The sequence below is a fragment of the Mobula birostris genome, chromosome 9 (genome assembly GCF_030028105.1).
Source record: "Mobula birostris isolate sMobBir1 chromosome 9, sMobBir1.hap1, whole genome shotgun sequence".
Taxonomy (NCBI): domain Eukaryota; kingdom Metazoa; phylum Chordata; class Chondrichthyes; order Myliobatiformes; family Myliobatidae; genus Mobula; species Mobula birostris.
This window is the reverse complement of record NC_092378.1, coordinates 139,242,971-139,256,722: the sequence shown is the minus strand read 5'-3', so window position 1 is coordinate 139,256,722 and position 13,752 is coordinate 139,242,971. Positions and strand designations below refer to the sequence as shown.

Below are 13,752 nucleotides of genomic sequence, written 5' to 3'. Positions count from 1 at the left end.
CATAATAGAAAGAAAAAAAATTCCACAACTTCATTTCTTAATCAGATTCTTCACGCAGTGAAGGGGGCTTGACAAGGTAGAAGTGATATTTTCACTACTGGGAAAGTCTTGAACAAGGGGACTTTAACTACAAGGGCCAGTCACTTAAAACTGAGGCATGCAGAAATTTCTTCTTGCAGAAACTCTCTGCCCCAGCAATGGTAAAAGTTGGACTATTAGAAAGTGGAGGTGGATAAACATTAAATCAAGGAATAATTAATTAGTTTTAATAGAAGGGGAAGGAGATATAACACTGAAAAGAAACTAGCTGCCATAGATCAGCCTTAAAAATATAAAATGGTGGGGCTGGTTTGAAAGGCCTGATAACCTAACTCCTGCTCCTATTCTCTTTTGTTCTTGTTAATCAATTTTCACCAAATCATTTAAAGAAAAAGGGTCCTACTGCAAACTTTTCTCTGAACTTCATTGTTTATACCATTTTCTGCTAGTTTTGCACCACTTGTTCTCTGCTAAAGTAGTGTTCAGAACATCTGTGTGAAATTTCCAGCTGGGAAGCATGGTTTCATTTCTGTTTCCATGTTATCCAGGAAATTCCAAAGGAAGCTGGTTTCAAGGCAAAGGTCGGTGGACAGTGGTGTTATTAATGTCATTTTTCTCAGGCTTTAATCAAAAGAATAAAAAATATTGTTTTGTCCATTCACTACCAGGAATGTGAAATCTGCAAAGATTACAAACAAAGGTGCTTGGAGAGGTACTTGGATAGGAATGCAGTAGAGGGATACAAGCTTAATGCAGGCAATCACTATTATCCTGTTTCCCATGACAATCACTTCCCATAACTGCCAATCTCTCAAGGAGACTCAAGACCTCCGTGCATTAGACAATGTGACAAGAATACACATAGATTAAGATGTAGCTGTCCTATGCTGGCACCAGTGGGGTCAGCAGTTGATCTGCCACCTGTCTTCAGGAGAGAGAGATAAGGAAAACAATGAAGCAGTACTTGGAGATGTTAATGAAGGGGAAGGAGAGCTGTCAAGATCGGCTCCCCCTTTGAACCCTGAACTGTTTGAAGTGATGGACAGGCGATACCCCAGCAGGGGGATAAAAAGGGACAGGTTCGCTAAGGCAACACACACACGACACCCGAGGTAACAAGACCCTGGAAGCGGTGCGTCTCTCACAAGTCGGTGGGAAGTACTGGGCCATAGATGCACAGGGTGGAAAGGCACGATCGGCGGGAACCTGGTGTGTGTCCACCCTTGCCTGGGTGCTGGGTTCACCGCAGAGAAACGATTGTATCTGGAAACGGAGGGGGTCATGGTCAGTGACCTCAGATGACATCACAAAGGACTCACCCGAAAGCTGACTGCGAAGGTCTGTGTGGAAGCTTTGAATGTTCATTCGTTTTTGCTCTCTCTCTCCTTCCCCCCCACTGTCCATCGCCACGGCAGCGATTACTGCGAACTGAACGGAACTAAATTGAACTGAACTTTGCGTCACTTTGAAACTGGTCATTTACCCCAAGACAACGATAGAGCTTGATTGATTCTGTTATCTTAATTCTGTGCACATGTGTGTTTATCATTGCTGAACTGTTGCATTTATTATCCTTTTGATTACTGTGTTGCTTGTTTCTTTAATAAAACTTTCTTAGTTCTAGTAATCCAGACTCCAACTGAGTGATCCATTTCTGCTGGTTTGGCAACCCAGTTACGGGGTACGTAACATAAGTGGGGTTCTCGTCCACGATTTTGAACGCTAAATTTGGGACGGAGTAAATTGATTGGGTCAAAATTCCTGAAAGAAAGAAAAGACAAACAGCAGAAATGGAGGCTGATGAAATTATAAAGGCGCCGACCTTGGAGGCATTAGAGGATGCCAGGAAATCGGAATTGGTAGCTGTGGCCAAACGGTTGAATCTTGCTAGGGGAAGTCGACAATGAGGAGAGAGGAGATACACAGAGCTATCGTAGAGCACTATGTATCTAAAGGTGTGTTTCCCCAAGGTGAGCTGGAGGTGGTGTCTATTGAAAAACCTGCTGGAGACGCGGTACAGGTGCAGCTTGAAAAACTGAGACTCGAGCATGAGTTCCGGGTACGGCAGTTAGAACACGAAGAGAAGCAGTTAGAAAGGTGGGAGAAAGAGATAGAGTTAGAAAGGCAGGAGAAAGAGAGAGAGTTAGAAAGGCAGGAGAAAGAGAGAGAGTTAGAAAGGCAGGAGAGAGAGAGAGAGAGACAGCTGGAGCGAGAGGAGAAACAGAGGGAAAGGGAATTCGAGCTGGAGAAGTTAAAGATAAGGGCAGAGCAGGGGCCCGTGCCGAACCAAGGTGGAGGGTTCCGGGCGACCCAGGAGGTTAGGCTGGTTCCCCCATTTGATGATACCGACGTGGATCGGTACTTTCTCCATTTCGAAAAAGTTGCTACAAGTCAGGACTGGCTGAGGGATAAGTGGGCTGTTTTGCTTCAGAGTGTACTGAAAGGGAAAGCCCAACAAGCTTACTCAGCTTTGTCCGCGGAAGATGCCCAGAGGTATGAGGTAGTGAAAGAGGCCATCCTCAGGATTTATGAGGCATACCGCAGAGGTTCCGGAATGCGAGGAAGCAGTGGGACCGCACGTATTTAGAGTTTGCCCGTGAGATGCAGACATATTGTGAGCGTTGGTGCGTCTCGAAGGGGGTAGACGGGGATTATGACAGACTGCTACAGCTGATCCTGATTGAGCAGTTTAAAGGTTGTGTCCCTGAGGGTATGAGACCCTACCTAGATGAGAAAGAAGCAGCCACGTTAGCCGCAACCGCTAAGTTAGCGGATGAGTATGCGTTGACGCATAAAATGAAGTTTGCCCCGAGTAAAGGCTACCAGAAGGGTAGTCAGGACGGCGGGGAGAGTCCGCCGGAAAAGTCAGAAAGTAAGCCGGGGACTAGTGAGAAGGATAAGGTAGACCGGGAGCAGTCTGGTAGGAAGTCTCCTGGGGTCGTCTGTTATAATTGCGGGAAAGTCGGACACTTTGCGTCCAGGTGCTTTGCCCCAAATAAGGAGATGGGAAAAGGAAAAATGGCGATTTTGACTGGCTGTATCGAGCTGGTAAACGAACCGCTAGGACAGGACAGGTCTGCCAAAGTTCAGGAAGGGCGCGAGAGGTTTATCTCGGCCGGATTGGTGTCGGTGAAGGAGGGGTTAAAACCAGTTCCAGTGCGGATCTGGAGAGACACGGGAGCGTGTCAGTCACTGATACTGAAGAGTGTATTAGAGTTTAGCTCAGAGACCCAGACTGGGGAGGTCAAGGTCGAAGGTATTGGAGAAGGGACAGAGGCAATCCTTTTGCACCAGATACACTTACAAAGCAACCTGGTCTCTGGACTAGTCACGATCGGGGTGAGGTCCGAATTACCGATGAAAGGCGTGTAAGTCTTGCTCGGTAATGACCTCGCCAGGGGAATCGTGTTCGAAGCAGTGAGATTGACAGGTGAGCCTGCCAGCATTGAGGCCCCGCCCATGGACTCACAGGTTCATCACGGGACTGCAGTAGTAAATTTAGCTGAGACGTTTCTGCCAGCCTTGTACGAGAAGGGGGTAGAAAGTGAAAAGAAGGAGTGTAGTGAAACAGGAGGTAGTGAGGGAGCTGAGACAGACTTAGCATTAGCAGGCTCAGGAGCGAGACGAGGGGCTGATGGTTTTGGTGGAGGAGGAAGTGCTAAGGAAGAAAGGGAGACCAAGTACCGTACCCGCAGATGAGGAATGGGGGATGGTGCAAAAGAGTTATGGGGATGAGATTTTTAACCTGGCCCACAAGGTACCCCCCGGTGGACAATTTGCGGTGCTGGACGAAACAGTTGGTGGAATCATGAATGAGGTTTACCGGCTGCCTGGGGAGAAGGATGTTATTGATTATGGCCAACGCGAACTGAGACGGTCACAGGCTTTTGATATGCTAACAAACCTCGTCGGTGTTAGCGCGGAAATCAATGAAGCTAGGGGCCCCCTGATAAGAGGAAAAAACCGTTTTGAAAAGATGAGTATGGTATTGACCAGATGGGAGAAGGCTATTGTTTTGGCCAGCTCTGCTGATAAGGTCTCTCCCTTAATCCCCGAACAAAGCGACTCTTTAGGAGAAGTAATTAAACGACTCGCACACGTGTGTTTGATTGTCCCGAGGCGATGCAAAGAACTGGGACGTTGGGTGGTGTCTGTTACAGTAGGTCAGCCTAGCGAGCAACATTCATATAGAATGAGTACTTCAGTGACAAAAGGGCTGACGAACACAGAGGTGTGTATTGGCAATGTAATACGGCTGTCTGAAGCCAGCTTTATAGTGAACTTTGAAAAAAATGAGTTCGGCCACACGAAGGTCACTTACCTGGGAATTGTGGTGACACAGGGGCAGCTGGCAGCGATGCAAGCTACAGTGCAGGCTATCTCTGACATCCCAACCCTGACAGACAAGAGGGCCCTCAGAAGGCTCTTGGAGATGGTGGGGTACTGTAGGAAGTTTTGCAATTACTCTGCGGTTACTACCCCTCCCCCTCCTACTAAGCCCTTGCGAGAGAAAACTAAGTCAGAATGGGACGACCTGTGTTATTGTGGTCCGGGACGAAACCCAATGAGAGGTTACATTGATCGCAATTCATCAGTGTTTTTGGCCACTATGAAGTTTGCTAAGTTGGAGCCTGGTCTAAGGGATTATTAATAACACATATAAAAGGAACAGAAAATTTGATGGCTGACTGTCTGTCAGGTGTTGACAACTTCAAACTCGCTGTATTAGCCAAATAGCTGATAAAGATGTATATTTGTGTGTATCAAATAATGTATTCATGTTTGTAATTTTTACCCCCGGTAAAAATCCTTAAAGGGGGGAAGTGTGACAAGAATACACATAGATTAAGATGTAGCTGTCCTGTGCTGGCACCAGTGGGATCAGCAGTTGGTCTGCCAGCTGTCTTCAGGAGAGAGAGAGAGATAAGGAAAACAATGAAGCAGCATTTGGAGATGTTAATGAAGGGGAAGGAGAGCTGTCAAGATCAGCTCCCCCTTTGAACCCTGAACTGTTTGAAGTGATGGACAGGCGATACCCCAGCAGGGGGATAAAAAGGGACAGGTTCGCTAAGGCAACACACACGACACCCGAGGTAACAAGACCCTGGAAGCGGTGCGTCTCTCACAAGTCGGTGGGAAGTACCGGGCCATAGACGCACAGGGTGGAAAGGCACGATCGGCAGAAACCTGGTGTGTGTCCACCCTTGCCTGGGTGCTGGGTTCACCGCAGAGAAACGATCGTATCTGGAAACGGAGGGGGTCACGGTCAGTGACCTCAGATGACATCACAAAGGACTCGCCCGAAAGCTGACTGCGCAGGTCTGTGTGGAAGCCTTGAATATTCATTCGTTTTTGCTCTCTCTCTCCTTCCCCCTCACTGTCCATCGCTACGGCAGCGATTACTGCGAACTGAACGGAACTAAATTGAACTGAACTTTGCGTCACTTTGAAACTGGTCATTTACCCCTAGACAACGATAGAGCTTGATTGATCCTGTTATCTTAATTCTGTGTACATGTGTGTTTATCATTGCTGAACTGTTGCATTTATTATCCTTTTGATTAGGGTACTGTGTTGCTTGTTTCTTTAATAAAACTTTCTTAGTTCTAGTAATCCAGACTCCAACTGAGTGATCCATTTCTGCTGGTTTGGCAACCCAGTTACGGGGTACGTAACAACAATGACACTAATTTATTTCAGGACCTTGTTAGGATATGCTATTACAAAAGATGGCCTTTAGAATGCAATGCAGTGTCTATTAAAAACTTAGTGTCCATGATGGCTGCCTTGTTTATGTCCCAGTTGGGCAGATGATTAACAATGTCTCAAAACTGTCTGCACAGACTTTGTTTAATCCATCAGGAATTGACCATTAGATAAATTTATCAAGATTTGGCTGTTGAAAATTCACTTGTTTTTTTTCTTGGAGCCCATACTATTGACACCTCTCATTCATATCAATATTCATTTCAAGATGAAAGTCATTCTTTCCCACAGTACGTTGAGCAGCAACCACAGATTGGCACAGGATGCAATGTTCTCCCAGCTGTAAATATAACGCAGCAGGCGACACTAGAATTTAACAACTGAAAGCCAGACTGCTGCTCTAACTTGCTGCAGATGCATGTAACTTCCGTAACAAGAGCCTTTAAAGAAATGTCAAAAATCAAACGCCAAAATACGTTATCCTGCTGCAACTAATACTTTGTGAATAAAGTCTGCCTTGTTCTAAACTCCGTAACTGAAGGAACTTGCAAATGTGGAGATCAGAACTAGGTCCTTTTGGTCTTTTGAATGGGTGTGGAATTCTGTGAATGAAGTGAGGAGTTTCAATGTTTGAGAGGAATTTGCTCCTGGCGATATTTTACCATAAGACGAGTAAATTACGCACAGCAAAATGTTCATAGAAGTTACATGGGATGAGGCGTCAAGATGTGAGGACTGCAAGTGGCATTGCTGTGATCAATCCAAATTAATAGTGACTCCAAAGAGGCTGCTGCCTCAGTATGGTGACAGTAATATTCAACAGGAAATTTTAAAAAATTCTCATTATTTGTACCTCCCTAAATACATCACAGGTTGGATGGATGAAGCAGCATGGTGATGATTGTCAAATGCAGTTAATATTCTACAATTGAAGAAGAGTTATTTCCTTGAACGAAAAGTCACTTATTCATCTGCATCTGTGTGCGGTACGTGTACCACAATTCTCAAAACTGGTTTGGATCATTTTACATATAAAAGATCATGGTGTGCTCTTGAACATGGATGGTGTATTTTTACAACTGATAAGCTTTCAGCATGGTTAATGCTATATTTAAAAAGATCAAGGCAAAAATAAAGGTATCTTGCTAAAATAGTGGACAACTTTAAATGAGATAAACTGAGCATATTTCAGCAACTCAGTGGTAGTCTTAATACCCCCAAGAATGACATTCTGAGCACAATGTCAAGAGCATGTGGTTGCAGGAAGTCAGTCATCCTGATCCTGGGCGTCACTGGCGGAGTTGCCACTGGGCCCATCCACTTCCTGCTGCTTGATCAATTCAATGACCTTCCTTCCATCATGATGTCATAGGGGAATGCCCATTAAGATTGCACCTAAGGTTGTAAACTGGAATGTTAGCTGATGATTGCACAATTCCATCTGCAATGCTCAGATTATGAAGCAGTTCATACCTGCTTCAGTGAGACAAAGACAACATTGAGACAAAGGCTGATAATTAGCCAGTAACATTAACACCAGAGATTGCTGGTCAATAATCATCTCTGTCAGGAGAGAATAATTGACTACTTTTAACTTACAGCAGCAGTATCATTACTCATTCCCCATTAATAAGTATCTTGATGCCTTAACGTAGACTTACTTACTACCCATTATGCTGCTGGTTTTGAGGGCGGCAATGAAGGTCCTCCATCTAGGTCACTGAAGTACGCAAGCCTCCAAACCCTTCGACAAGGTTGTGGTCCTCTTGGGGGCTTAATATAGAACATATAACATGACAGCACAGGCCGTTTGGCCCACCATGTGATACTGCAATGTTATTACCTCTCAACCGTTAGGCTGTTGAACCAGAGGGGATAACTTCACTCACCCCATCACTGAACCGTTCCCTCAACCTATGGACTCATTTCAAGGACTCTTCATTTCATGTTCTTATTATTTATTGCTTGCTTGTTTGTTTGTTTGTTTATTTATTTATTATTTCTTTTTTTCTTTTGTTTTTTTTTCTGTACAGTTTTTGTCTTTTGCTCACTGGTGTCTCCCCTGTTGATTCTATTATGGTTTTTCAATTTATTAAGTTAAGAAAATGAATCTCAGGGTTGTATATGGTGACATATACTGTATGTACTTTAATAATAAATTTACTTTGAACTTTGACCTTTAACCCTACTCTATAATCAATCTAACACTTCCCTTCTACATAACCCGTCTCTTTTTCTTTTTTTTTTGTAATTTATTTTTTATTGAAGTTCATCATCAAACATTCCCAGAAGATGTATTTCAGATATTGTACATAGATATCATATAGTCATATTTGCCACAAATCTCCACATAATACTTATCTGAGGTATACACTTATAGAAAAGAGAGGAAAGAAAGAACAAGCAAAAGGAGAAAACAATGTACAAGTAGGAGTGATCTTTTTTTTACAACATATTCATTGATTTGTGAGAATAAAATCAGGCCTATGAGGTGTTATGTAGTTCATAGTCATACTTTATTGATCCTGGGGGAAATTTGTTTTCGTTACAGTTGCACCATAAATAATTAACTAGTAATAAACCATAAATAGTTAAATAGTAAAAAGTAAATTATGCCAGGAAATAAGTTCAGGACCAGCCTAATGGCTCAGGGTGTCTGGCCCTCCAAGGGGGGAGTTGTAAAGTTTGATGGGCACAGGCAGGAATGACTTCCTATGACGCTCTGTGTTGCATCTCGGTGCAATGAGTCTCTGGCTGAATGTACTCCTGTGTCCACCCAGTACATTATGTAGTGGATGGGAGACATTGTCCAAGATGGCATGCAACTTGGACAGCATCCTCTTTTCAGACACCACCATCAGAGAGTCCAGTTCCATTCCCACAACATCACTGGCCTTACGAATGAGTTTGTTGATTCTGTCGGTGTCTGCTACCCTCAGCCTGCTGCCCCAGCACACAATAGCAAACATGATAGCACTGGCCACCACAGACTTGTAGAACATCCTCAGCATCATCTGGCAGATGTTAAAGGGCTTCAGTCTCTTCAGGAAATAGAGACGGCTCTGACCCTTCTTGTAGACAGCCTCAGTGTTCTTTGACCAGTCCAGTTTATTGTCAACTCGTATTCCTAGGTATTTGTAATCCTCCACCATGTCCACACTGACCCCCTGGATGGAAACGGGGGTCACCGGTAAACCATTTTTCCCAGTATGAATCAAATTGTTCCAACTTATGATTAACAGATGCTGTTATCTTCTCTATTTTGTAAATGTCCATTGTAATTTCCATCCATGCCTTTAAAGTTGGGCTCTCCTGTGATAATTATTTCCTGGTAAGAGTCTTTTTACCAGCCACCAGCAGTATATTCATTAAATATTTATCTCTTTTCAACCATTCTTGAGGTATATACCCAAAGTATATGGTCTTACTTTCTAAGGGTATTTCACATTTAAAGTTGTCTTGTAGGACATTGTGTATCCCACTCCAATAGTCTTTGATAATGGGGCATTTCCAGAAAGTATGATAATGGTTCGCATTTTGATTTCCACAATTTCTCCAGCAAACAGGGAGGTTACTATCATAATGGGATTTCTGAGAGGCTGTAATACTTTATACTTTATATACTTTATACTTTATTGTCGCCAAACAATTGGTACTAGAATGTACAATCATCACAGCGATATTTGATTCTGCGCTTCACACTCCCTCGATTATAAATATTAAAGATATTAAAAATTGTTAAAATTAGTAAATATTAAAAAATTAAATTATAAATCCTAAATAGAAAATAGAACAATGCAAAGTACGGTATTTCAAAAAAACCGAGAGCCAGGTCCGGATATTTGGAGGGTACGGCCCAGATCTGGGTCAGGATCCGTTCAGCGGTCTTATCACAGTTGGAAAGAAGCTGTTCCCAAATCTGGCTGTACGAGTCTTCAAACTCCTGAGCCTTCTCCCGGAGGGAAGAGGGACAAAAAGTCTGTGATGTGCTGCGCTGTGTTCACGATCTTCTGCAGCTTCTTTCGGTCTTGGACAGGACAACTTCCATACCAGGTTGTGGTGCACCCTAGAAGCATGCTTTCTACAGTGCATCTATAAAAATTAATGAGGGTTTTAGGGGACAGATCAAATTTCTTTAGTTTTCTCAGGAAGTAAAGGCGCTGGTAGGCCTTCTTGGCAGTGGACTCTGCTTGGTTGGACCAAGTCAGGTCATTTGTGATATTGACCCCGAGGAACTTAAAGCTTTTGACCTGTTCCACTTGCAAACCACCGATGTAAATTGGGTCGTGCGGTCCGCTACTCCTTCTGAAGTCAACAACCAATTCCTTCGCCTTGCTGACGTTGAGGAATAGGTTATTGTCTTTGCACCATGCCACCAGGTTCTTAATTTCCTCTCTGTACTCAAATTCATCATTACCCGAGATACGGCTTACAATTGTTGTGTCATCAGCAAACTTATATATTGAGTTTGATGGAAACTTGGCTACACAATCATGGGTGTACAGTGAGTACAGCAGGGGGCTGAGTACACAGCCTTGTGGGGCACCGGTGCTCAGATCAGAGTGATTGTAGAGGAGAGCTTGTCCCCTATTTTTACAGCCTGGGTCCTGTCTGTGAGGAAGTTGAAGATCCAGCTGCAGATCTGAGTGCTAAGGCCCAGGTTCCGGAGCTTAGGAATCAGTTTATTTAGAACAATGGTATTAAAGGCGGAGCTGTAGTCAATGAAAAGGAGCCTTACGTATGCGTCTTTATTCTCCAGGTGTTCTAAGGAGGAATGTAGGGCCAGAGAGATGGCATCTGCCGTTGACCTGTTGCTCCAGTAGGTGAATTGCAAAGCATCAAGGTTGACCGGTAGGCTGTGGTTGATGTGTGCCAAAACCAATCTCTCGAATAGCTTCATAGCAATTGATGTCAGAGCCACAGGTCGATAGTCATTCAGGCATGCCACCTTGCTCTTCTTCGGCGTTGGGATTATCGTTGCCTTCTTAAAATACCTTATCAGGTTTTTCCATCCGAACTCCCTCCATTTCTGTGAACCGGTACACTTCCATTGATACCTCCATATTATTGTCCAGTCTTCCTCAGATATTATTATCCCTCCTTCCTTCTCCCATTTTGTTTTAATGTATGTAGTCAAATGTGTTTTAGGATTTGACAAACCCTTATACACGCCTGAAATGATTCCACTACCGTTACCTGAATTATGTGCTTTTCTAAATAGCTCTATCAAACATGTACTTGCCTTGGTTACATTTTTAACTGTCCTATTAACATACTGTCGCATCTGTAAATACTGATAAAAGTCTTGTTTTTCCAGTAAGTGTTTCTCTTTAAACATTTCAAAACTGAACAATGTTCCTTCTTTCATTATATTGCAAAGAGCTGTTATTTCTTTAGCTGTCCAGTTCTTAAATCTAGTATCCAGTTTATTTGGCGTAAAATCCGAGTTGTATGCACACCATTTAAGAATTGCAATATCTCCCTCTAGTTTATATTCCTTTGTTTTCCCTATTTTAAGAGTCCATTTCACCCATGGATTATCAATAGTATTTATGTACCTTTGTAGGTTGTTATTAGCCAAAATTGCCTGTATGGGGATGGGAAGTATCCCCTCCTCAATGTTTTTCCATTGAGCGTCATATGATGGGTTGCACCAACGTATCACAGCTGTCAACTGTGCTGCAAAATAATAATCTCTAAGAGAAGGTAGGCCCCATCCCCACTTTTTCTTGGCTAATTGCAAAGTTTTGAGACGAACTCTAGGCCTTTTACCTTGCCATATATATCTTGATAATATTTTGTTCCATTCATTGAATTGATTTTGATTCACCTCTATTGGCAGGGTCTGAAAGAGGTACAATAGTCTGGGCAGTATATTCATTTTAATAGATTCAATCTTGAACTGAAACTAAAAAAAGGAATTAGGTTCCATCTTGTTATATCTTCCTTAATTTTTTTATATATAGGCTGATAATTGCATTCTGATAATTTCGCCAAATCTTTTGGTATAATGATGCCCAAATATTTGAAAGACTCTGCCATGCTCAGGGATATCTACTTCCAATTTCTCTTGGTGGGCTATAGTTATATGAAAGTAATTGGGTTTTATCTATGTTGCTCTTGTATCCTGATAATTGACCATATTGTTCAAAGGATTGCATCGATTTAGGTATAGAGTATGTTGGTTGCCCTAGATAGATTAACATGTCATCCGCGTAACAGGCCAATTTATGCTCTGTCCCTTTAATAGTAATTCCCCTGATATCTTCATTTTGTCTGATGTGTTGAGCTAATGGTTCCAGATAGAATGCAAAGAATAGTGGTGACCATGCACAACCCTGTCTCGTGCCCCTTTCCAAAGTAAAACTATTTGATAAATATCCATTGATTTTAATCCTAGCAGTTGGGTTGTCATCTCTTTTTCTATCATCCATTCTATCATCTCTTTTTTACTCCATGTGCCAAAGTAAGAGCTTCTACCTAATGCACTGCTTTGACTACCATCTCTGGTAGGGCATTCCACACACCCACCACTCTTTGTGTAAAGAGCTTACCTCTGACATCCCCCCTATACTTTCCTCCAAATACCTTAATATTATGCCCCCCTTGTAGTAGGCATTTCCACCCTTGGAAAAAGTCTCTGGCTATCCACTCTATCCATGCCTCTTATCATCTTGTACACATCTATCAAGTCACATCTCACCTTCCTTTGCTCCCCAGCTCAATCTATCTTTATAAAACATACCCCCTAGCCCAGGCAGCATCCTGGCAAAATATCCTCTGCACCCTCTATAAAGCTTTCACTTCAAGCCTTCATTTTTCCATAACAGTAGTTTCCTCTCCTTCATGATTAACAGGGCTGTCAACCACAAATATCTGATTTCACATCATCTCACACTCCATCTACTCCCACACTTAGCAAGTGGAGGCTCCCAGTCGTCCTCACCTTCCAGCCCATCCACCTCCGCGTTCACTGAACATAATTTTCTCCACCTTCAACAAAATGCAACTGGCACACACACATATCTTCACCTTTCCTCCTCTTTTGGCAGTTCAGAAGAACAGGTCCCTCTACACTACTCTAGTTCAGTTCCCCAGTCCCACTCCACTTTCTGTGGCACCTCCTCGTGCAACTGCAGGTAATGCAACTCCTGTTATTATGCAACACACATCAAAGTTGCTGGTGAACGCAGCAGGCCAGGCAGCATCTCTAGGAAGAGGTACAGTCGACGTTTCAGGCCGAGACCCTTCATCAGGACTGAAACGTCGACTGTACCTCTTCCTAGAGATGCTGCCTGGCCTGCTGCGTTCACCAGCAACTTTGATGTGTATTGCTTGAATTTCCAGCATCTGCAGAATTCCTGTTGTTTGTTATTTGTCCTGTCACTTTATCTCTTGTTGCAACACCCAGGAAACTGCTTCTGGGACAAGCAGCATACTTAGAACATAGAATAGTAACCCTAAAGTACTCCAAGATTAATCTAACCCATTCCCTCCCACATAGCCCTCCATTTCTCAATCATCCATGTGCCTACCTCAGAGTCTTTTAAATGTACCTAATGTATTTGCCTTCCACTACCTTTTACTGGTACTTCCACTGTACTCAGTGTTCATGTAGCTCCACTTTGGAGAAAAGAAGCACAGATTGGTGTACTGATATGAAGAACACTTCTGCTGAGCTTTCAAGGGTGACCTTGAGCTTCCCAAGTTAACTCTCCAACTATCTAACTCTGACATATCTTCAATACTGCTCTAACAAGCCCAATGTACGTCTGAGGAACACCAGTTTAGTTTTCGGCTGGGAACATAATGGTCCTCAGGACTTAACACTAAACTTAAAAAAATTCATATAGCCAGTATTCCTCGTCAGGGGACCATCCAGTTATGCTGTATGTTAACTTCAATGTTGCTCTCTCCACAGATACTGCCCAACCTACTGAGAATTTTCAGCATTTCCTTAAATAGGCTAGAGAAGCAGGTCATTGAGTGGGTAACATGGCATCAGAG

The 13,752-nt window shown here is 43.1% G+C and overlaps 1 protein-coding gene across 1 annotated transcript; it reads left to right on the top strand.

The window, feature by feature from the left end:
• The first annotated feature begins 581 nt into the window (after positions 1 to 581).
• Positions 582 to 5,611, top strand: LOC140203480 (uncharacterized). The gene is made up of 2 exons (XM_072269553.1): positions 582 to 620; positions 708 to 5,611. Exon 2 carries the CDS (start codon positions 3,674 to 3,676, stop codon positions 4,688 to 4,690), a length of 1,017 nt encoding a protein of 338 aa, XP_072125654.1. The 5' UTR covers positions 582 to 620; positions 708 to 3,673; the 3' UTR covers positions 4,691 to 5,611.
• The last annotated feature ends 8,141 nt before the right edge of the window (positions 5,612 to 13,752 follow it).